Source organism: Passer domesticus, chromosome 6 (genome assembly GCF_036417665.1).
Source record: "Passer domesticus isolate bPasDom1 chromosome 6, bPasDom1.hap1, whole genome shotgun sequence".
Lineage (NCBI taxonomy): Eukaryota > Metazoa > Chordata > Aves > Passeriformes > Passeridae > Passer > Passer domesticus.
Genome location: NC_087479.1, coordinates 54,648,981 through 54,669,901, shown reverse-complemented (window position 1 = coordinate 54,669,901; position 20,921 = coordinate 54,648,981). Strand labels below are relative to the sequence as shown.

The 20,921-nt window shown below is 49.6% G+C and overlaps 1 protein-coding gene and 1 long non-coding RNA gene across 2 annotated transcripts; one reads left to right on the top strand and one right to left on the bottom strand.

The window, feature by feature from the left end:
• The first annotated feature begins 485 nt into the window (after positions 1-485).
• On the top strand, positions 486-17,302 carry NAT10 (N-acetyltransferase 10). The gene is made up of 28 exons (XM_064425891.1): positions 486-696; positions 2,078-2,169; positions 2,509-2,680; positions 2,947-3,069; positions 3,440-3,501; positions 3,718-3,832; positions 5,140-5,247; positions 5,797-5,930; positions 6,286-6,379; positions 6,746-6,844; positions 7,814-7,950; positions 8,036-8,160; positions 8,462-8,612; positions 8,995-9,091; positions 9,953-10,069; positions 10,204-10,305; positions 10,412-10,486; positions 11,188-11,304; positions 11,482-11,615; positions 12,069-12,117; positions 12,567-12,660; positions 12,756-12,866; positions 13,176-13,348; positions 13,437-13,556; positions 14,148-14,246; positions 14,619-14,692; positions 15,778-15,861; positions 16,883-17,302. Exons 1-28 carry the CDS (start codon positions 589-591, stop codon positions 16,974-16,976), a joined length of 3,060 nt encoding a protein of 1,019 aa, XP_064281961.1. The 5' UTR covers positions 486-588; the 3' UTR covers positions 16,977-17,302.
• A 150-nt stretch (positions 17,303-17,452) lies between these two features.
• LOC135303764 (uncharacterized) lies at positions 17,453-19,487 on the bottom strand. The gene is made up of 3 exons (XR_010365149.1): positions 19,338-19,487; positions 19,058-19,115; positions 17,453-18,406 (listed from the first exon to the last, which is right to left on the bottom strand). It is a non-coding gene; the product is annotated as an uncharacterized LOC135303764 (long non-coding RNA).
• Positions 19,488-20,921: the final 1,434 nt, after the last annotated feature.

Genomic DNA, 20,921 nt, shown 5'->3' with positions numbered 1-20,921 from the left:
GGGAAGGGAAGGGAAGGGAAGGGAAGGGAAGGGAAGGGAAGGAAAGGAAAGGAAAGGAAAGGAAAGGAAAGGAAAGGAAAGGAAAGGAAAGGAAAGGAAAGGAAAGGAAAGGAAAGGAAAGGAAAGGAAAGGAAAGGAAAGGAAAGGAAAGGAAAGGAAAGGAAAGGAAAGGAAAGGAAAGGAAAGGAAAGGAAAGGAAAGGAAAGGAAAGGAAAGGGGAAGCTGTGGGCGGTCGGAGCTGTTCTGTTCTGTCTCGCAGGGATTTTGGGAGCCGGCTGAGCACAGGAATCCTTTCCCACGTGCAAAGCCACACTCAATTCCTGCCTTGCAAGCTCCGCGCAGCGCGCTCTGTGTGTTTGTGCGCTTTTACACAAATATCCATTTACAAACACACCTCGGGGCGCGGCCCGCAGGCGGCCGGCGCGGGCAGCCCCGCCGGGGTCCTCCCACGCTGCGCGGCGCCCGCGCCCGGCCCCACGTGGCTCCCACGTGGTGCAGCGGGAGCGGGGCCGGGCGGGAGCGCCGGGAGGAGCTCCGGGAATTGCTCCGGGAACAGCGCCGGGAGGAGCCCCGGGGGGAGCCGCGGCCATGCAGCGCCGCAAGGTGGACAACCGCATCCGCGTGCTGATCGAGAACGGCGTGGCGCAGCGGCGGCGCAGCCTGTTCGTGGTGGTGGGCGACCGCGGCAAGGACCAGGTACGGCCGCGCCGGGGCCGGGATCCCCCGCGCCCGCCGCAGCTCCCCCGGCGCCGCCCCGCCCTGCCGGCAGCGGGAACGGAGCCCTGCCGGCGCCAGGCAGGGCAGTGGGGCTGAGCGGAGGGAACTCGCGGGCACGGGGGCTGGGAATGGCGAGTGAGCCTCGCTGGGGCCTCTCCCGCCAGGCTGCGGTTCGTGGGCTTGGTTTTCTTTTAAAATGGGGCAGGGGATATTCAGCTTTCCGGCCAGCTGGAGGTTGTTTCCCCTCGGTTCTGCCCTGTGATGTTTCTCTCTCGGAGTGAGCCTGCTGGGTGAGGTTGAGTGGAGGAAATTCGCTGCTAAACTCGTTTTTCTTCAGGGGCCCTGGTGTTGTGTTTTTCGAGTGGGGAGGGGAAGAGCAGCACGGCAAACCCACGGTGGTTTAGGACAAGTCCGTTCACAGAACCACGGAGTTGTTCAGGCTGGAAAAGCCCTCCCAGAGCCCTGAGCCCAGCCAGGCCAAAGCAGCCCCTGACCCACGTCCCCAAGTGCCACAGCTGCGTGGCTGCTAAATCCCTGCAGGGATGGGGACTTGACAGCCCGCTCAGAGAAGAAGTTTTGCCTTAAAACCAACCTAAACCCCCCTATGGCACAGCCCGAGGCCGTTTCCTCTCCTCTTGTTCCTGGGAGCAGAGCCCAGCCTGGCTGCCCCTTCCCAGCAGGGATCTGTGGAGAGGAATAAGGGCCCCCCTGAGCCCCCTCTTCTCCAGGCTGAGCCCCTTCCCAGCTCCCTCAGCCCCTCCTGGTGCTCCAGCCCTTCCCCAGCTCCATTCCCTTCCCTGGACATGCTCCAGCCCCTCAGTGCCTTTCTTGCCCAAAACTGAGCCCATTTTGAGGAGTTTGCCCTCCCCTGTGCTGAGCAGAGGGGAACAATCCCTGCCCTGCTCCTGCTGCTGTTCTGTTCTGACTGCTGGGTAACTGGTAATTCATTTCTCTCCAGTCTGTGGGCAAATAAAATAAACTAATTATATTAAAAAAAACCCAAAAAACACACACACAAAAAACTTGGAAAAGAATGAGTTATTCAGGTGGCAGTAGAGGAATGTTGGCATCATTTACTGCTGGGTTCTGGCATCTCCCAGGTCTGGTTGTGTGCACTGAAACCCTCTGTGGAAAATCCATAGGAACGGGTTATCCCTAAGAGACAAAACTGTGTTTAGCCTGCAATTATCAGTGTTGGTCTGGCAGAGAAGGGAGCTGAGGAAGCAGGAGGTGAGCCCAGTGTCCTGCAGGCCTGGGGCAGGCACAGACCCAGCTCCGCTCGGTGCCGTGGAGCTCAGAGGAGCTCCTGGCTGTGTGCTGCTCCCTGGGAGCTGGTGGTGAGTGCTGTGTGCCCTGGCAGGTCGTCATCCTCCACCACATGCTGTCCAAGGCCACGGTGAAGGCCAGGCCCTCCGTGCTCTGGTGCTACAAGAAGGAGCTGGGCTTCAGCAGGTGAGAGAGCTGCAGGCTCAGGGGGGCGTGGGAGGGGAGGCCAGGGCTGTTCCTGGAGCAGCTGGGGGAAATCTGCCCTTCCAGGGCTGAGATTTGGCTCCCACAACAGAGTTGGCACCGGCAGGAAGTACCTCTGGTTTTTCTGCTGTGGCTCTAACACTGACTCTGCTGCCCTGGGCCCAACTCCCCCTCACCTTTTTTAACCCCAAAACTTGGGTTCCTCTGCTGTTTAACCTCAGTCATATTTAGGACTGAGCTCTGACTTCCAGGCTCAGCCTGAGCACGCTTTTCCTCAGACCCTTTCCCAAGAAAACCCCTGTGTGCTCTCTTCCCCTGCAGCCACAGGAAGAAGAGGATGAGGCAGCTCCAGAAGAAGATCAAGAGTGGAACTCTGAACATCAAGGATGATGATCCCTTTGAGCTGTTCATAGCAGCCACAAACATCCGCTACTGCTACTACAATGAAACCCACAAGATCCTTGGGAACACCTTTGGAATGTGTGTCCTTCAGGTCAGCAGTTCTGCAATAATCAGCTGAAATGCTGCAGGAATGGGGTTTGTTGCTTCTGCCACTTCAGTTTTGGTGGCTTTGCTCATCCCTCACGAGTTGCGTGAGGTGGCCTCGTTGGTAGGAGTTGGAACAGGGCATTGCTTAGTGCAAATTTAAGTGGGAATTAAACCTTGAGGAGTGAAGTTTTTAGGCTTTCTGTGCCTTTCAGTAGGAGCCAGCTGCACTGCTGGACTCTGGGCAGCTCTGAAGTTCTTTTTACTGCCCAGGATTTTGAAGCCTTGACTCCAAACCTGCTGGCCAGAACTGTGGAGACAGTGGAAGGTGGTGGAATTGTGGTGATTCTGCTGAGAACCATGAACTCCCTGAAGCAGCTCTACACAATGACCATGGTATGTGCAGCACCGTGGGTCTGTTCTCTAGCAGCAGCTGCATTGAGGTGGTGCTGGCTGGGTATTTATTGATGCTGTCGTGTTGTTTGTGTTATTTGTTATATTCTATAATGTTATTATTGATCCTGTTGTCTTCCTTCCATCACCTTTCCTGCTCCTTCATTCAGGAGTGGGAGGAGATGGGGTGGGATTTGTTACACTCAGGCATTTCTGAAATGCTGCAGGTGTGGGTGCTTCACCACAAAGTCAGGATCCTGTCTGGGATGTGCTGTGGATGGAAATGGAAAGACAAGAGTGGGAAAGAAGGGGTCATAATCCTGTAAATGTCACTGCCACATTTCCTTTCTGGTTTTTCCCCTTTTCCTTTCAGGACGTTCACTCGCGGTACAGGACAGAGGCCCACCAGGATGTGGTGGGGAGGTTCAACGAGAGGTGAGTGGCTCAGAGTGCCAAGGAGCTGGGCTGTCAGCCCCAGGAGAGCTCCAGGAGCAGCACTGGGTATTCCTGGTGGGAAAACTTCCCACAGCTCTGCATTGCAGCAGGCCTTTTTGTGGAAGCTGGCTGTGGGCAGCTGTGAATGCTCTGAGTTCAGATGAGCCACCAGGGAGTGCTGCTGGTGTTTTCACTGAGTTTTCTCTGCCTGCCCAGGTTCATTCTGTCCCTGGCCTCGTGCAAGACGTGCCTGGTGATTGATGACCAGCTGAACATCCTGCCCATCTCCAGCCACGCTGCCAACATCACTCCTGTGCCCCCCCAGTCCCAGGTCAGTGAGTGACCCCAGCCCTCTCCCTGCCACAAATCCCTCCCAGCTGGCCACAGGGTGTTAAAGATTTAAAAACAGGGAATTTTTTTTTATTTTCACCTTGATTTGTATCAAAGGATGGCATTGGAGGGAGGAAGCAGAACATCCTGCAAAAATTATGTGGGTGAAGCTTGGGAAGCTGTTTTTTCTATATTCCGCTTGTTTTTTGGTTTTTTTTTTTTTGTTTTTTGTTTTTTTTTTTTTTTTAATTTTCTGTCCTATCTCTTTTTGTCCTTGCCCATATTTATTTATTTTCTTGTACTGCTGCTCAGCCCAGTGAGGTGGAGCTTGATTGTGGTTGCATGGAGGGATTTCAAGCTGATGGACAGAGGGGACAAGACCAATAAAAATAATTTTTTGGCATTGGAGTGTGGGAGAGCACTTTGGATATAAGTATATTGCAGGCTCAGGACACAGCTGGAAGCTGTTGCAGTTCTTTCAATTTCTGAGTTACACCTGTCACATTCCAGGAAGAATTCCCTGAGGATAATCCAGACACATATCTGCACTGTTAGAAATTGTTGTAGACTGCAGTAAAGTGGAACCAGTTTTAAACAGAAATCTTGAAGCATTTAAGCTGTGCTGTGTGGCCTAAGAAATAACCAACACAGGTTCTGTCAGAGCTGGTAAAAACATTCTAATAGGGCACTGATTAAAAAATAAATAAATAAAACAACCTCCTTTTGTCATTAGGCCAACACTGACAGCAGCACAATGCTCATCTGTTGGCTGGAGAGGCTGCTGCCTTTGGGATCTTAAGTGAAAACCAGCCTTCATTTCCATCTAAAACTGGTTGTGTCCAAGTTTATTGTTTGGCTCTGAAGGTCTTGATATTATTTTGGTATTGGTGCTGCAGTAGTTCTTCCCCCTGCATGGACACTTCATGTGAGAGGTGTAACAGAGATCATGAATGTCCAAAGACTGAAAAGTGAATTAAATTACTCTGAACACTCTTCTTTAATCTTTTTGCTATCAGTGCCATTCTGTAATTACTATGTACTGCAAAACCCTTCCCTTTTTTCCCTTCCAAGCCTGGGGAAGTCTGGATTGGGAACCTCTTTGTGACCATTCTCCTGAAGATGCCTGGAAATTCAAGTGTTAAATACATGTCTGTCTGTATAGATTCTCATGGTTTTGGGGAATACATTCTTCTTGTGGCAACTTTTCCTTCCAGATTCCTTTCTCTGCCTGACCAAAGGTGTCAGAAGACACCACAAAGGCAGAATTGTGCTGAAATGTCCTTGGCTCATCCTGTTGTGTGCCCACAGGAGGAGAGCCTGGGGCCCCAGGACTTGGAGCTGAGGGAGCTGAAGGAGAGCCTGCAGGACACACAGCCTGTGGGAGTGCTGGTGGATGGCTGCAAAACCCTGGATCAGGTTGGTGTGATGCCTCAGGTTTTATCTTTTACATTTTTCAGATTCTTTACATCTTTAGTGTGTAGTTCTGAGCTTGATAACAGGGGATAGTGAGCTCTCTTCACAGAGTAGGGAAACAAAACAGGGTAGGTAGACCAAGGACAGGTTACCCAAATTTCAGGCCCAAGATCATAAACAATGGCAGAATGAAGAGAGAAAAACAAGAAGGATGGGACTTCATAACCTGAAGCTGTGGTTGGACAATTAACTCCAATATGCAAATAGACCAGAATTGATCAAAGTGGGAGACCTCGTGACCAGTTGTCCATTTTGTGACCATTTTGGTTCATCTTGGGTGCAGCCCAGGCTGGGCTCTTGTGCTTCCCAAGGTGGATCCATTGAGGCCTTTAATAAATCCCTGCTTTATTCTTTACCTCTGTCCAGCCTGTGTTCTAGGCCAGCCTTCTCAAGGCATCAGGTGTGCTGGCCAGAGCTGAGCTTCCCTGGGTGTGCCAGGTCCGGGGTGAGAGAAACTCAAACTCTGTTTTCTGGGGCCTTTCTAATCCTCAGGCCAAAGCAGTTCTAAAATTCATTGAGGCCATTTCTGAGAAGACCCTGAGGAGCACTGTGGCATTAACAGCAGCCAGGGGACGAGGGAAATCTGCTGCTTTGGGGCTGGCCATTGCTGGAGCAGTGGCTTTTGGGTGAGTGATCCCCCCCTCCAATCCCCCAGGCCTTCTCTGAGTTTAAAAAAAGCCCAAACAAAACCAAGATGACAGGATCTGAATATATTTGTAATTTCCAGTCTTAAATTAATCATTTTTAGTCTTGTATCTTTTGATACAAGATTATATCTTGACAAGATTGTATCTTTTGGTCAAATTTCTCTTAAAACTCAAACACACATAAATCGAGATTAGTATCTATAGGAATCTGCTGTGTTTTGGTTATTAGGTGAAGTCAACCCCTCCTGTTAAAAACCCATCCTGTCTAGTGCTTACATGGTGAAATCTGTTAGAAAAATCCTTCAGCTCTTGTTTTGTGTGTTTTTCTCTGCAGTTACTCCAATATCTTTGTCACATCTCCCAGCCCTGACAACCTTCACACTCTCTTTGAGTTCATATTTAAAGGCTTTGATGCACTGCAGTATCAGGTGAGGGGAGCAGACTATTTTATAATATTTTCAAAGCATTCCTGCACAGGAAGTTTTACACCTCATTTGTGCTTTTGGCTACATATGTTTGCTAGCAGCCTTTTTTACCATGTTCTGCAAGAAAAGGAATCATGGTAGAGTTGTGTTTCCTTCTCTGTTTTTAAGCAGGGTGAACCAGTTTCTTTGTGAAGCAGATTTTAACATCAGCAAATAATTTCCCATTTCTCAGGCCTTTAAAGCTTTTATAAGAATTTTTGATTAGAATGTGAAGTAACAGTGTCTGAGCTTATTTTGATGATGATGATGGTAAATTATTTTTTCCTTAGATACTGGCTTTTTATATTGTTTAAAAATTATATTTTCCAGGAGCACCTGGACTATGAGATTGTTCAGTCCTTAAATCCAGAGTTCAACAAGGCAGTGGTCAGAGTGAATGTGTTCAAGGAGCACAGGCAGACTATCCAGGTAATTGGCATTTTTACCTTTCCAGGTTTGTTCCTGGCTGTAGTTTTTGCCAGTGTTGAAGTGGTTTTGATTTTAAGCTTGTTCTTTCTGTGTGATGTGGGTTTTTTCTGTCCTGGTGGGTTTTGCTGTAAGGCAGATCTTCAGGGAGTGACTTCCTCAAAATACCTTCTCTCTTTCAGGGAATAACTTGTAGATTACAAAGCTCCCTCGTGGGTTTCTCCCAAAACAAAAGCAAAGGAAGGTGAAAGGAGTGATGCCTTAAGTTTTAGCTTTCAAATTTTTCAGATTGTGTGCTGCCTTATTGTGTAACTCTGAGCTTCACAGTAAGTGTTAGTGAGGTCTCTTCCCAGGGTAGGCAGACAAAACAGTTCCTTTTCCAGCTTGAGAACCATGGACAGCTGTTACAGCCTCAGGACCAAAAAGTATAAATAACAGGGAACTGAAGTGAGAAAAACAAGAAGGATGGGACTTTATAACCTGAAGCTGTAGTTGCACAATTAACTCCAATATGCAAATGGAGCAGAACTTATAAAAGTGAGAGACCTCGTGATCAGTTGTCCATTTTGTGACCATTTTGGGTGCAGCCCTGGCTGGGCTCTTGTGCTGCCCAAGGTGGATCCACTGAGGCCTTTAATAAATCCCTGCTTTATTCTTTAACTCTGTCCAGCCTCTGTTCTAGGTCAGCCTTCACAAGGCATCAGGAGCAGTGCAGGAAGAGGTTTTAGTGATTAGATTTCCTTTATTTTCCTCACCTCTGCAGATGAATTGCTGTGGAACTGTGCCAAACAAGATGTGTTTGGACTGAGCCAGTCCTTGTTAGACCCTCTCCTGACTTTCTGCTTTTCCACATCTCAGTCTCTGCTTTGGTATTTGAGGAGGACAGGGAAGAGCTTCCCAGGGCCCCAGCTTTGTGAACCCTGGTGTTTCCCTGGTGGCACTGCTGCAGTGACAGTGTCCCCTCCTTTGCAGTACATCCACCCTGCTGATTCTGTGAAGCTGGGCCAGGCTGAGCTCGTGGTGATCGACGAAGCTGCTGCCATTCCCCTGCCCCTGGTGAAGAACCTGCTGGGCCCTTACCTGGTGTTCATGGCTTCCACCATCAACGGGTAAGGCTGGAGCAGGCTCTCCATGCTCTGGACGGTGCCTGGTCCCTGTGGCTCGTGGCTCAGGCTCTCTGTGTGCTGCTCCCAGGTACGAGGGCACCGGGCGGTCGCTGTCCCTGAAGCTCATCCAGCAGCTCCGCCAGCAGAGCGCCCAGAGCCAGGTGACCCTGACAGCAGAGAACAAGTCCACAGCCACTGCCAAGCTCACCTCAGGTACAGCACCCGTGGGTTGCGTGTCCCACACAACCTGTGTGTGTCCTGGGGCTGCTGTCGGCCTGAGCCATGGCTGTCCCACACATCCGTGTGCTTTGCAGCTGTGGGATGGGCTTTGTGTGGGGAAACGACAGAACTCTGCTGGTTTTCCCTCACAAGTTTCAGATGGAGGGCTTTTAAGAGGTGAAAAATCAGCATCTGACAGTTTCCTAATCTGGGAGCCCCTCAGAGCAGAGGGATCCTGTGGGGTGCTTGTCTGGCTGTGTTTTCCAGCACTGAGTGTCCTTTGCATCCCTCGCAGCTCGCACGTTGCACGAGGTGTCCCTGCACGAGTCCATCAGGTACGCCCCTGGGGACCCCGTGGAGAAGTGGCTGAATGACCTGCTGTGCTTGGACTGCCTCAACATCACCAGGATCATCTCTGGCTGCCCTCTGCCAGACACCTGTGACCTGTATCCTTGCTGAAGGGGTCTCAGCCTGGTTGATGGTTGGGATAAGCTCAGGACATGGTCTTTTCCTTAAGACCTCACTCCTGGAGTTGAGCTCTCATGGTGGGTGCTGCCAGGACACCACCAAACCCCAGTTTTGCTGCAGAGACAACCTCAAGGAAGGGTTGCATGAGGGGAAGCCCTTGTTGGAGTTACAAAAGGTTTATCTTTACATGTGAAGGGTGTGAAAGCTGCAAACACTGCCCAGCATCAATTATTCTTGTAGACGTAAGCTGTGGAGTCTAAGACAAGCCAGCTTGTGGCACAAATATTGAAAATTAACGAACAGGAAGCTTTTTTCCCAGTTCCCAAGGAGGCTTTTTTTTTCCTTAATCCCTGTGTTTAGATACTATGTAAACAGAGACACACTCTTTTGTTACCACAGAGCATCAGAAGTTTTCTTGCAGAGGCTGATGGCCCTCTATGTGGCTTCACACTACAAGGTAGGGCTTGGGCTTCTTCCACCCAGTTCCATTCCCAGTGTCAGTGTGGAATTTTCTGGGGACAGAAGTGCTTGTTATGACAGCCTGATTAAGATTTCTCAGCAGCTTCTGTTGCTTCTTGTGTACAGGGCTGTTTTCTCCTTTCTCTGAGATCTCTGCCTCAGTCCTGGCTGTACAATACTGGATTTCCAGATAGTCTAGAATATTTTTGCCTTGAGAAGATGTGGAGACTAAAATTTTAAATGAGCCTCCAAGCTTGTCAGGGTTTTAACAGCGCTGAACCTCATTTGCAGTTCTCTTTACCATGTTCTGGTGGCCTCAGGTTCACCAGGAGCAGCACCATTATGAGACTGAAAAGAGGAATAATTCATCTCAAGGTTTCAAGACCAGGGGGGATCTGTAAATGTGAGTGGGGAAGTCCAGAAGTGCTGAACTACTGAGTTCTAAAAATCTGAGGCTTAAAAAAAATTTAGGATTTGGTACTTAGGAGATAAGGAGGTGTATGAAAATAGGAAATTCAGGTTCATAAATATTAGAGCATAAGATTTCCCTTGAGAACAGATACTCTCTGGGGTGTGACAGCTATGAGCTGGCCTGGGAGCTCCTCCATCCCTCAGCATTGTATGAGTTCCAAATTTCTTAATAGCTCTAAATTTAGAAAATAGAGGGATTGTTTAGAAATCAGCTGGACTTTGAAGCTCTCCTCATGGAATAACCATTTGGGTAACACTCTCAGGCATCTTTGGGGTTGTCCTGTGCAGGGCCAGGAGCTGGACTCAATCCTGGTGGGTCCCTTCCAGCTCAGGGTGTTCTGTGATTCTCTGAACAGTTTTTGATCTTTCTGATGTCTTCACCCTCCAGAACTCCCCCAATGACCTCCAGATGCTCTCTGATGCCCCTGCCCATCATCTCTTTTGCCTTTTGCCTCCCGTTCCACCCACCCAGAATTCGTTACCAGAAGTCCTGGCTGTTGTTCAGGTAAGAGAATGACTCGAGTGTCAGTTTTGATCCTGGTCTAGTTGAGCAGGAGGAAGCATTGTGTGTGTGTGTGTGTGTGTGTGTGTGTGTGTGTGTGTGTGTGTGTGTTCATGGTTTTGTGTCTTTCCTGGCAGGTGTGCATGGAGGGAGAGATCTCCCGCCAGTCCATCATGAACAGCCTCTCCAGGGGAAAGAAAGCCTCTGGTGATCTTATTCCCTGGACCATTTCAGAGCAGGTGGGTGATGTGGCTGTGCACTGGCACCCAGGGTGTATTTCATGTATTTCTCGTTTCCAGAGTGCCCAGCTGTGTCCTTTAAATGGGCCTTTTGTCCCCTGTGCAGTTCCAGGATCCGGATTTTGGGGGCCTGTCCGGCGGGCGCGTCGTTCGCATCGCGGTTCACCCGGATTACCAGGGGGTAAAGTACCTGGCACCAGCTGGGCTGGGGCAGGGCAAATGGCTCTCCAGGCACAGCTCAGCAGCAGGGCAAACATTGCAGTCCCTCCAGTTGTTAGCATTTTAAGCTCAGGGCACCAAACCAGGCAGCGTGGGAGCATCCCGAGCCACCGTGCACAATCCAGGGATATTTACTGTGACATTACCAAGTGTTTGGCATTTTCTGAGTGCCAGAGTTAAGCCCCTAAATTGCTACACAGCCCTGAACTCCCAGGGCTGATGCTGATTTCTTCTGTACTGTCCTTCTCCCTGGAGCTGCCAAGTGGCCAAAAAAAAAAAAAAAGTATTTTTCTTTTCAACTTCTGAGGTGAACATCATTGCAAATCTTCAAACTGGGAACAAAACTAGGACTTACCTACATTTGATTCCAGAAAAAGAAAAAAAATGTATTAGAACTGTTCAATTTTACTTAATTGGTTTTACTTCTGAGAAAAACAGATATATAACAGTCTCCTATCTAAAAAAAAAACCAAAACCAAAAAACCTTAAAAAATTTAAAATATGATTAAATGTATTTAAAACCCACTGCAGCCATCACTCATTTTTGCAGTGACTGAGTGATGTCTGCAGTTTGTTAATGGGTTTTAAGGGGAGAACGTTGTTGCCTTAGGTTAAAAATCAGAGACCTCATTGTGCTTACAGCGTGTTGTTGCTTCTTCACAGATGGGCTATGGCAGCAGAGCCCTGACTTTGCTGCAGATGTACTATGAAGGCAAATTCCCATGTTTGGAAGAAGAAGCAGTACAAAAACCAAAAGAAATCACAACTGTGAGCAGTGAGGTACGGTATGTTTTTTTTTTTTAAATTTTCTGTCCTGCTAAGCTGCATAATTTCCCCTTTAAGTCTCCACTCTGCAGGGAGGAAATACTCAGATTTGATTTTCATAGAGAAGAAGAGCTTTTAATTTACAGCTTTCTGTGGGGAATGCTGCTAACCCATTCCCACTTTATTTTCCAGACTGTTGGTTTATTAGAAGAGGTTGTGACACCCCGGAAGGATTTGCCTCCTTTGCTGCTCAAACTGAGTGAGAGACAAGCTGAGCACCTGGACTATCTCGGGGTGTCTTACGGCCTGACACCCAAACTGCTCAAGTAGGACATGATTCTATTTCCCAGTTACATCTTGCCCTTCTTAAGCAGATGATGAGCTTTACTTGCCCAGTTTTTCCAGGTTGTAGAAGTAAGAGCAGCCTGTGATAGGTAGGGGGTGATTAAATTCTCATCCCTGTGACCTGTAGAAACTTGAGGTGCTGCTGACTTCAGGGCTGGTAGTTTTTTTTTCCTGGCTGATGTAAATGCCTTTCACAGCACTTTGAAAGTTTGTGCATTTTTTGACATTACAGTCATCATGAGCTGGCCCCTCAGTCAGGTGGGTGCTGTTCCTGCTTTCTGACAGAAAGCTCATTTGCTCAGATTGTTGGAGTGTCTTAGAGACTTTTGCTTGCTCCTCACCAGCTGTCCTCATACAGTAGATAAATTGCATTTAACCACCATTTATTACTTATTTAGCTCCATAATTCTCAGTGTGTTCCCTTTTTTTCCCAGGTTTTGGAAGCGTGCTGGGTTTGTGCCTGTTTATCTGAGGCAGACCCCTGTAAGTACCACACTGTTCTGAGTGGAAATCCAGCCCTGCTGAAATCCCTGGCCATGCATTCCAGTAGATTCTGGGAGAAGGGGTTTGGGGCAGGAAGGTTTGCTGAGGCTGCCTTTAAGGCTTGGTTTACGTTCATTTTTGTTCTTTAGGGCTATAGTTAAGGAGTAGAGTTTTAGGGTTGAGAATGTGGGCCTCCAAGTAGTTTGCACATAAAAATTTAGAGCTGTTGAGGGCTATTGACGTGGTTGTTGGTGAAATAGCTGAGATTTACCAAATTCTAGAAGTTCATAGGTTTTCCATTAAGTGGAGGTGGTCAGTAGCAGTCGATGCATTTGTTGTTGTTGATTTAGAAGGTATTTTCCTTCCTCAGCTGAGCACAGAGTGCAAAAGGTTCGTGGGGGTGTTGGGAAATCCATCACAGAATCACAGAACTGTATCTTATTTATCAGAATGACCTGACAGGGGAGCATTCCTGCATCATGCTGAAGATGCTCAATGAAGAGGACTCTGAGCAGGAACCTTGGCTCACTGCCTTCTGGAAAGGTAACTCTGATCCTGCTGACTCTGCAAGAACCCTCTGGGCTGTTTAGTATTGTAGAGATCCACTGGGCTAATTTATTTGTCCTCTTGCCCTGTAGATTTTAGGAGACGCTTCCTTTCCCTGCTTTCCTACCAGTTCAGCACCTTCTCTCCCTCCTTGGCACTGAATATTCTACAGAACAAAAATATCAAACAGCAGCCCCAAGCACGTGAGTACCCTGACTGGGACAGCATGGCTGGAGCCTGGCACTTCAATTTGCTGCTTTCTCAAGATGTTCAGCAGAGGAGAATCCTCTGGGGAGAGCTTGGTACCTGTGTCTTGTGGGGTTTTAGTGTCTGTGCTGGCTAGAGGGTTTCTCTGCTGCAGCAAGGGAACAAACCTCTTTTACAGCAAAACCAATGTGAATTGTTAAAGGCAAAGGAAAAATACTAGATACCTGAATAAAGGCTAAGCACTGAGGTCCTGGGTGCTCTGAGGAGGATTGCCAACCTTGCTGTGTCTCTCTGGTCCCCACCAGCCATCAGCCGTGCGGAGCTGGAGTCAGCCTTCATCCCGTACGACCTGAAGAGGCTGGAGATGTACTCCCGCAACATGGTGGACTACCACCTCATCATGGACATGGTTCCCAGCCTGGCCAGGATGTTCTTCCTCAGCCAGATGGGGGACATCTCCCTCTCTGCTGCACAGTCGGTGCGTGTGGGGCAGGATTTGTTGGGAGCGAGGTGGGGGATGTGGGTCTGCGTTTGCTCGGTGGCTGAAATACCTCTCTCTTCCTCAGGCCCTTTTCCTAGGGATCGGCCTGCAGCATAAATCTCTGGACCAGCTGGAAAAGGAGCTGGAACTGCCCAGCAGTCAGCTGATGGGGCTCTTCAACAGGATCATCCGCAAAGTAGTGCAGGTGGGAGCAGCCTTGGTCACGTGGGACCATCATTCCAGAATTAACAGAAAATACAACACCAAGAGAGAGCTGGATCAGAGCTGGGCGTCCTTAACACATCCCCAGTGACTGACCAGAAACTTCTTGGCAAGGTGGGGAAAATCCCAGCTAGAAAATGCGTGGCAATGATGTAAATGCCCATGGCAGGGGGGTTGGAACTGGATGATCATTAACCACTTCCAACCCAAACCACTTAATGATTCTGTGAGTGATTTCCCAGATAAGAGTGCTTATCTTATGGTTTTCCATGTTGAAGTGCCCTGCCCAGAATGCTGAGCAGACAAGCCTTGTTGCCTGAGCCATTGTTCAGAGCATTGGTGGCATGTCGGCTTTCCTTGGAAAAAAAAAAAAATATTTTCCAGTGTTATCTAGAGGTAGACTTGAAATCCGGTAAAATAATTAGAAATATTTTGAACTGGTTCCTGGTTTTCTTTCTCTCTAAGGCTTAGGATAGCAAAGCTCCTGAAGTCTGGATTTAGGAGTTCATTGTGGAGGTGATAAATGGTGTTTTAAAAACCAAGCCTTACATGTGCTGGGTTGTTTCATTTTCAGCTGTTCAACACAGTCCAGGAAAAAGCTGTGGAGGAGCAGATGGCAGCAACAAAGGATGTTGTGATGGAGCCAACGCTGAAATCTTTAAATGACGATTTGGTAATTACAAATTTTATTCCTGGTTCATATGTAAACACTTCAGGGAGTTCACCTGAGGGCAGAAACACTAAATTTTCTTGAATGAAAAGGGTTCCACACCACGTCTGGCACTGTAAGGGAGTTAAAACCTGACAGGTTTGCTTTATGTGCAGCTGGAGTTATGCTTTAAGCTGCAATATGGGGTTTTCACAGAAAATTACAAGTTTGTGTGTACAAATAAGGTAAAAATGCAATTAGATAAAAGAGAGAAGCTATTCAAGACCAGATGATATTTGTTTTAGGGGATCTATTTGTGGGAAAAGGTATTTTCCTCTCGTTACAAAGTCATTGTTGCCCTCAGGACCTAATGCATCTTGTGCTGTCCTGTTGCAGGAGGAGGCTGCAAAGGAATTCCAAGAAAAGCACAAGCAGGAGGTGATGAAGCTCAAGGAGATGGACCTTACACAGTAAGAATTTATCTGCCTGGGTCTCAAATCCAGTTTTTTCCTGGGTGGAATGCTGGGATTTATGCACAAGGCTGTAGGTGCAGTAAACCATCAGTAAATGAGAACCAGTGTGTATTGGGGGTAGAACATAAAAAACCCCAAATCAGCACAAAAAGGGCAAGCAGCCAGAGCTTTTACTTACATGTCAACAGATGTCTGTCTTTCTGGACCAACAGGAGTTGCAGATGGCACTGATTCTCTCTCTTCCCTCTCCTCTCCCACTTTCTGTCTTACAAGCACTGTTCACTGTGCTGATGTCCCAGGAAAGTTGTCGGGCTTGGCTCTAAATGGTCTCTGTTACATCTGGCAAAAGGAATAAAAGCTTCCTTGAATCTTTGGTTGTCATGTTGGAAGAAGGGACAAGAATGGATGTGATTTGAAGTGACTTGCAAGTCTGTCACATAAGGAAAATAATACAACCAGAATGTTTTAAAATTAATTCCATTTTGTAGCACTGTAGTGCTATATACCTTTTTGTAATTTTGGACCATGTTTCCTTTCTTTTTGTTCCTCAGCCAGAAATAGATTTTTGTTCTCCATGAGGAGAGACAAAAATCTATTTTGAATACTTTTCAACGCAGGTTGTAGAAAACTTGTGAGGCTTTGTCCAGCATTGTTCAACTTTGTGAACAAAGCCTTATCTATTCCAAACCTCCAGGAACTTGAGATGGAGAGCAGTCATTCCATTTTGCTACACAATTGCTTTGCCTCTTTAAATCTGGGTGTCATTTCCAGGGTGCTTGAACACCCAGACAAGGGCCCCAGGGCATGAGCTTATTTGAGTAGCAATTTTTGTCTTTATTTCTCTTCTCAAAAGCAAGCTGCAGCTCTTCACTTTTTCCCAGACTGATTTAGGACAGCTGTCCCATGGCAGCTTTGCCAGCCTGACCTGGTGTGTGTTTCCCAAATCCGATTTGCTTGTGTGCTGGCACAGTGGCTTTGTTTGCAGAGCAGTGTGTGCCTGACAGCAGAAACACCTTATTTCTATGGTTTTGCCATCTGTGCTAACAACCTGACTTGAATTTTCCTTCACCTTTCCCACTTAGGTACATTATCCGGGGGGATGATGAGGAGTGGAACGAGGTGCTGAGCAAGGCAGGACAGAACGCTTCCGTCGTCAGCTTGAAAAGGTACAGGAAGTTGAAATATTCCAGAGATCTCTCCTCTTCCTGCTGGCTTTGTTGAAATGTTTTCCAAAAGACTGAAGTCTAAGGGTTAAATGCAGGTTAAGTGAACTCAGTTCCTCAGTTTTCCTGGGGGAATTGGGATGTGAGCAGCTGTAAGCTCCACTGCCTGGTGTTTCTGTGTTGCTCTAAGGATAGTCCTCTCTTCATTAACTTGTTGAATTCTGACTCTATTGCTGATGATCTGGTCCTGATCCACACAGAAACTGAGACTATTCCTCCCTTGGGTCACTCATTCCACGTGACTGCCCAATTTGCTTTGGGATCTAACACTCAGTGGGAGCCCCTGGAGGTGCCAGTGGAGAATATGCAAATTTAGGAAAGAAGAACTTTTTCAAATGTGAGCTTGAGCCTAAAAAAGTCTGTGTTTCTGCAATTCCTTAATTCTCATCCATCTTCTTTCTTCGTGCCCAGCATGTAGTTTTCCCATATCTTTCCTTAGGGATTTATAGCTGAGACCTCCTTGCTTATTTCCCCTTCTTGGAGTGCCTGACAGCTCAAGTAATTATGTGATCTCTGTTCCACCCTTTCATGGTTTTTTCCATGAATGCTGGAAGCTGTAGGTTTCCAAAAGCCTTCCAGGAAGGAGAGAATCTTAGCACTTGCTTATAAAGATCAGAGCTTGGAATTCTGTTGTGTTTGCTTGAGTCAGAATCCAGTGACAAAATTGAAGGGACAACTTGAATGTTTAAAATAATCCATTGTAGTTTCTCTTCTAGGTACTCTAAAATCCAGATGCCCCATTTAGGACAGATAAAGTTTTGAAAAGTAAAGACAAGAGCTAAAAATCAAGATCTTCTGGGTTAGAGAATCTCAGGACACTATAAAATCTAAGTCAGGCTCCTGTTTGTGCTTTTTCTAGCACCAGGTTTAAATTTTCTCCCTCACTCCTATATTACAACAAAAATATCCCTGCTAGGTGGCAAGCCAGTCTATTTTTAACAGATGTTTTGTTCCTGTTTTCTAGTGAGAAGAAAAGAAAACTAGAAACAGCACGTGGACCTAAGCAACAGAAGAAATTTAAGAAGATTAAAGATCTAAAGCAGAAGAGGAAAAAATGACTTAAAAGCCAATCAATGAACTTGAATGAACAAGTGCTGGGGCTGTACTTCAGAAGCCCTGTTCTCCTCTAAAGCAAGAGACTATTTTGGAGGGAAGAAAAATCCTTAGAGGCATTTTTCAAGTGTTTGTATTGTGGGAAGAGCATTGTTCAAGTGTTTGTGTGAAGATTTATATGAAGGGTGACTGCAGAGTGTGAGTGAGGAACTGGAATGCACTGGGATGTGATGAAGGTGCTTGAGCAACTCCAACATTCCCATCCAAGGGGACAGATCTGTAAACTTCCTGCATCTTAATGGTTCTATTAAACAAGAATTTGGACAACAAAGGACAGAAACATGACTCACCTTGATCTCTGCAGCTGCTGGCTCTCGTGGTCCTTTGGAGCTTGAGGCTTTTCTGTACTTGGTGTTTGGGGCTGGCTGTCACTGCACACTCACTCTGCCTCCCTGCCGGCCTTGGTGGGAAGTTTTGTGTTCAGGTTGTCAGAAATCAGCGCTGTTGTACCAAAACCTGGTTCTGTGACCTCCGGGGCCAGTTGAGCAGCCAAGCACTGAATTCCCAGCAGCTTGGCAATAACTGCCAGTCTGGAGCTGGGACTGGGTCTCAGACTGCAGAGGCTTCAAACCCTGTGCAAACCTTTGCCACAGAGAGTCCCAGTCCCAGTCCCGAGAGCCCTGGAGCATTGCCTTGGTATCCTTTTGGCTTCTTGCTGTGGGGGTTTGGAACAGAGCCCTCCCTGCAGCTGGGGCACAGCTGTGTTGTATTTACCTGCAGATCTCACAGCTCTTTTTCCTGGCAAATCCTGAGGTAAAGACAGCTTTCCTTCTCTAGGTTGATTTTAATTGAACACAGGCTTTGCACGACACAGCCTGTGGTTTGGCAGCCTCTGGTGTGCCACCCCAGGTTGGTGGCAGTGACACATCCCTGAGCAGGGACAGCTGCAGCCCTCAAAGAGGGGCTGGGAGCACCCAGCAGCACTGCCAGGGCTGTGGTGGCCACTGGCTGCCCTGAACTGGCTCCAGGGGTCTTGGAAAAGGAGCAGACATGGAAGGCAGGGAGCGTGAGGCTCTGGAGAGCTGTGCCCAGGAAGTGCACAGGAGAAAAGGTGAGTGTGAGTTCTCCCTGGTTTTGGTGTTAGTGTTAAAAATATGGTGTGCACCCTGAGGTGGTCTGTCCTCTTGTTTGTTCCTTGGAGTGCTGGCTGGATTTGGGAGGAGCCAAGTATCCTGGAGCTGTGAGGCTTTTCCTGTCAGAAATCCATGGTGGGGATGTTTTCCCTGGCTGTCCCAAGTGGAAGGAGCAGCTTTGGAGTTGTTGCAGCCACAGGCTGGGGATGCATCCCCTGAAAACCAGTTCAGGATTGTTCGTCTGACTCTGCCTCTGACCTGTGACTTCCAGGGACCCTCCTGTAGTTCTGGATATTCCAGTGCTGCTTTTTAAAGAAGGGATTTCCAAACACAGTAAGTCAGTCATTCAATCTGAGCTGTGGTTGTGAGGGATGGGGGGTGGTAGCTAAGACATTTCCAGCTGGAATTGGGGCCATGCACTTCAGACACCTTTAAGGGGGCACTAAAGGGCTGGTCCCAGTGCTCCTAGCCTTGTCGTGGAGGTGAGCAGGGGGCAAGGGGCAAATTACCAAAAAAAAAAATAATAATAAGGGGAGGGAACAATTTCAAATTCCTGGCCTTCCTTTTCTGACAGCAGTTTGTTATTTTGGGACCCAGGCTTAAAAAACCTGGAGTGTGTGGTTGTTCCCAGGTGTCACACTTCCAGACTAGGATCTGATGGGGTGATTTTAGTAGAACCATGGAAGGGAGCTTAAAGCTCATCCCATTCCAGCCCCCAGCCAGGAGTAGGGACACCTTCCAGTGTCCCAGGTTGCTCTAAGCCCTCTCCAGCCTGGCCTGGGGCACTTCCAGGGATGGGGCAGCCACAGCTGGGTAACAGGTACCAGTTGGTGTGTCTGACTCCATTTCCCTTCCCAGCTGGCAGCAGATGAGTGGGAACACTGCACCAAAACCTGCTGGAATTCCAGCTTCCAGCTCTGCATGGAGCACTACATCCAGATGTGAACACTCACCAGAACAACTTTGCCACAGACCAAGGGAACCCTCAGGACTTGTCTTGCTCATTTCTCCCTGGAAAGAGACACGGCATCAGCACTTTTGTAGCTATTGGAGAAATCCCGGAAAGGGCAGGAAATCAGGGTGATTAAAAGAGTTTCGTGCTGTCACACAACTGTTCACCCGTGTTGCTCCATGGTCCAGTGCCAGCCGTGGAGCTCTGCCCTACAGATGTTCCAAGGGCTGGTGTTTAAAGCAGCGTTAGCATAAAAGGAGCTGCACTGGCACAGGAATTACCTTGTTGGTACTATCCCAGCCTGGAATTCCGGATGACGAAGAGATCAGCTCCATTGTTTTGAGCAGAGAACACCAAAGGCTGTGGGTTCAGTCAGTGGATGGGGCGTTTACTTAGAGCTCAATTCCACAATCCTTGTGTAGCCCTTCTGTCTCTGGAAACACAGATTAAACATTTCAACCAGAATTTTACAAGTGGAGATTTTGCCACTGGACGCTGCGAGTTGCACAGATCTCGGGGGAGGAGGAAGGGGAGCACCAGGTCTCACCAGGCAGGCGATGAACGCGCAGCTGGGCAGGACGGCGCCTGTCCTGGAGCAGATCCTCCTGCCGCGGCTCCGCTCACTTCCCAGGGATGCGGGGGGCGCAGGATAGGAGCGGGGGGCGCCGGGGCAGAGCGGGCTCCATCCCCGCGGGGCTGCCGGGCCGGTCCCACCCAGCGGGGCCTCGGGGATACCCGGGGCCGGAGCGGGCGGAACCCGTGCCCTGCCCCGGGAGAGCGCCGCGCTCCTGCCGGGCCCGGCATCAGCACAGCCCGGCTCCCCGGGGCCGCAGCGGGACCCGCCCGCAGCCCCGCGCTCCAAGCGGGAGCGGCAGCGCCGGGCTCGGTCCGCGCCCGTCCCGGAGCGGCTCCTCCCGCTCGCGGTGACCCCGATCCCGGTCCCAGCCCCAATCCCGCCGCGGTTCGGCGGCCCCGCGACCCGCCCGGCGAGGGAGAAGCGGCTCAGCCCGGGATCCCCCGCAGACACCGGCGGGACCCGGACCCGCATCCCCAGGCCCGGGTCCCGTTCCCGGCCCCACCGCAGCGCCTCGAGCTCCGCGCAGCGCCGGGAGCAGCCCCCGGTCCGGGGCTCCGCACAGCGCCCCGAGCGACGGCCCCGCCGGTCCCGGGATGAGCATCCAGCGCAGAAAGCGGCGCGGGCGCGGATCCGCCGGGATTTACGGGCGCGGGAGGGGCGGGGCCGGCTCAGGTGTGAGGGGCGAGGCCGGCTCAGGTGTGAGGGGCGGGGCCGGCTCAGGTGTGAGGGGCGGGGCCGGCTCAGGTGTCGGGGCTCAGAGCGCCTGCGCGGGGCGGGGCCAAGGGTATTTAAGCGCCGGGAATCGCCTCAGGAGCCGTTTGCCCCTCGGCGCTCGGAGGGGGAGGTTGCGTCCGCGCCGGGCTCTATATTTCTCTATTTATTTTTTTTCCTTTACGTTTCTTTTTACCTCTTTTCTTCTCATACCTCTCTCTCTCCCTCCCTTCCTCCCCTCCCCCACCCCCTACACCCTCCCCCCCCCCCTACCCCCCCCCCCTCCCTCTCCCCCCTAGCCCTCCCCTCCCTCCCCCCCGGGCCGGTGCCCCCGACCCTTCCCATCCCCGCACCCACCCCAGCCCTGCCCTGCCCCTGTACCCTCCCCTCCTTCCTCCACGCTCCCTTCCCCCCTACCCCGACTCCCACCTGCCTCCTCACCCTGCTCCTCTTGCCCCCGGTGCCTCCCCACCTGCCCCGAATCTTCACCCTGCTTCCTTCACCCTTCTTTCCCCTCTGCCTTCCCCTATTCCTCCTCTTTCCTCTTCACCTTGACCCCCCACCTGTCCTCCATCCT

What these genes read in the sequence shown, in the direction of transcription:
- NAT10 (XM_064425891.1), top strand. Translation starts at nt 589, where the DNA reads ATGCAGCGCCGCAAGGTGGACAACCGCATCCGCGTGCTGATCGAGAAC. An exon ending in CTGTGCCCCCCCAGTCCCAG is followed by an intron (nt 3,833 to 5,139) that starts GTCAGTGAGTGA and finishes GTGTGCCCACAG; the next exon opens with GAGGAGAGCCTGGGGCCCCA. An exon ending in ATGTGGCTTCACACTACAAG is followed by an intron (nt 9,092 to 9,952) that starts GTAGGGCTTGGG and finishes TTCACCCTCCAG; the next exon opens with AACTCCCCCAATGACCTCCA.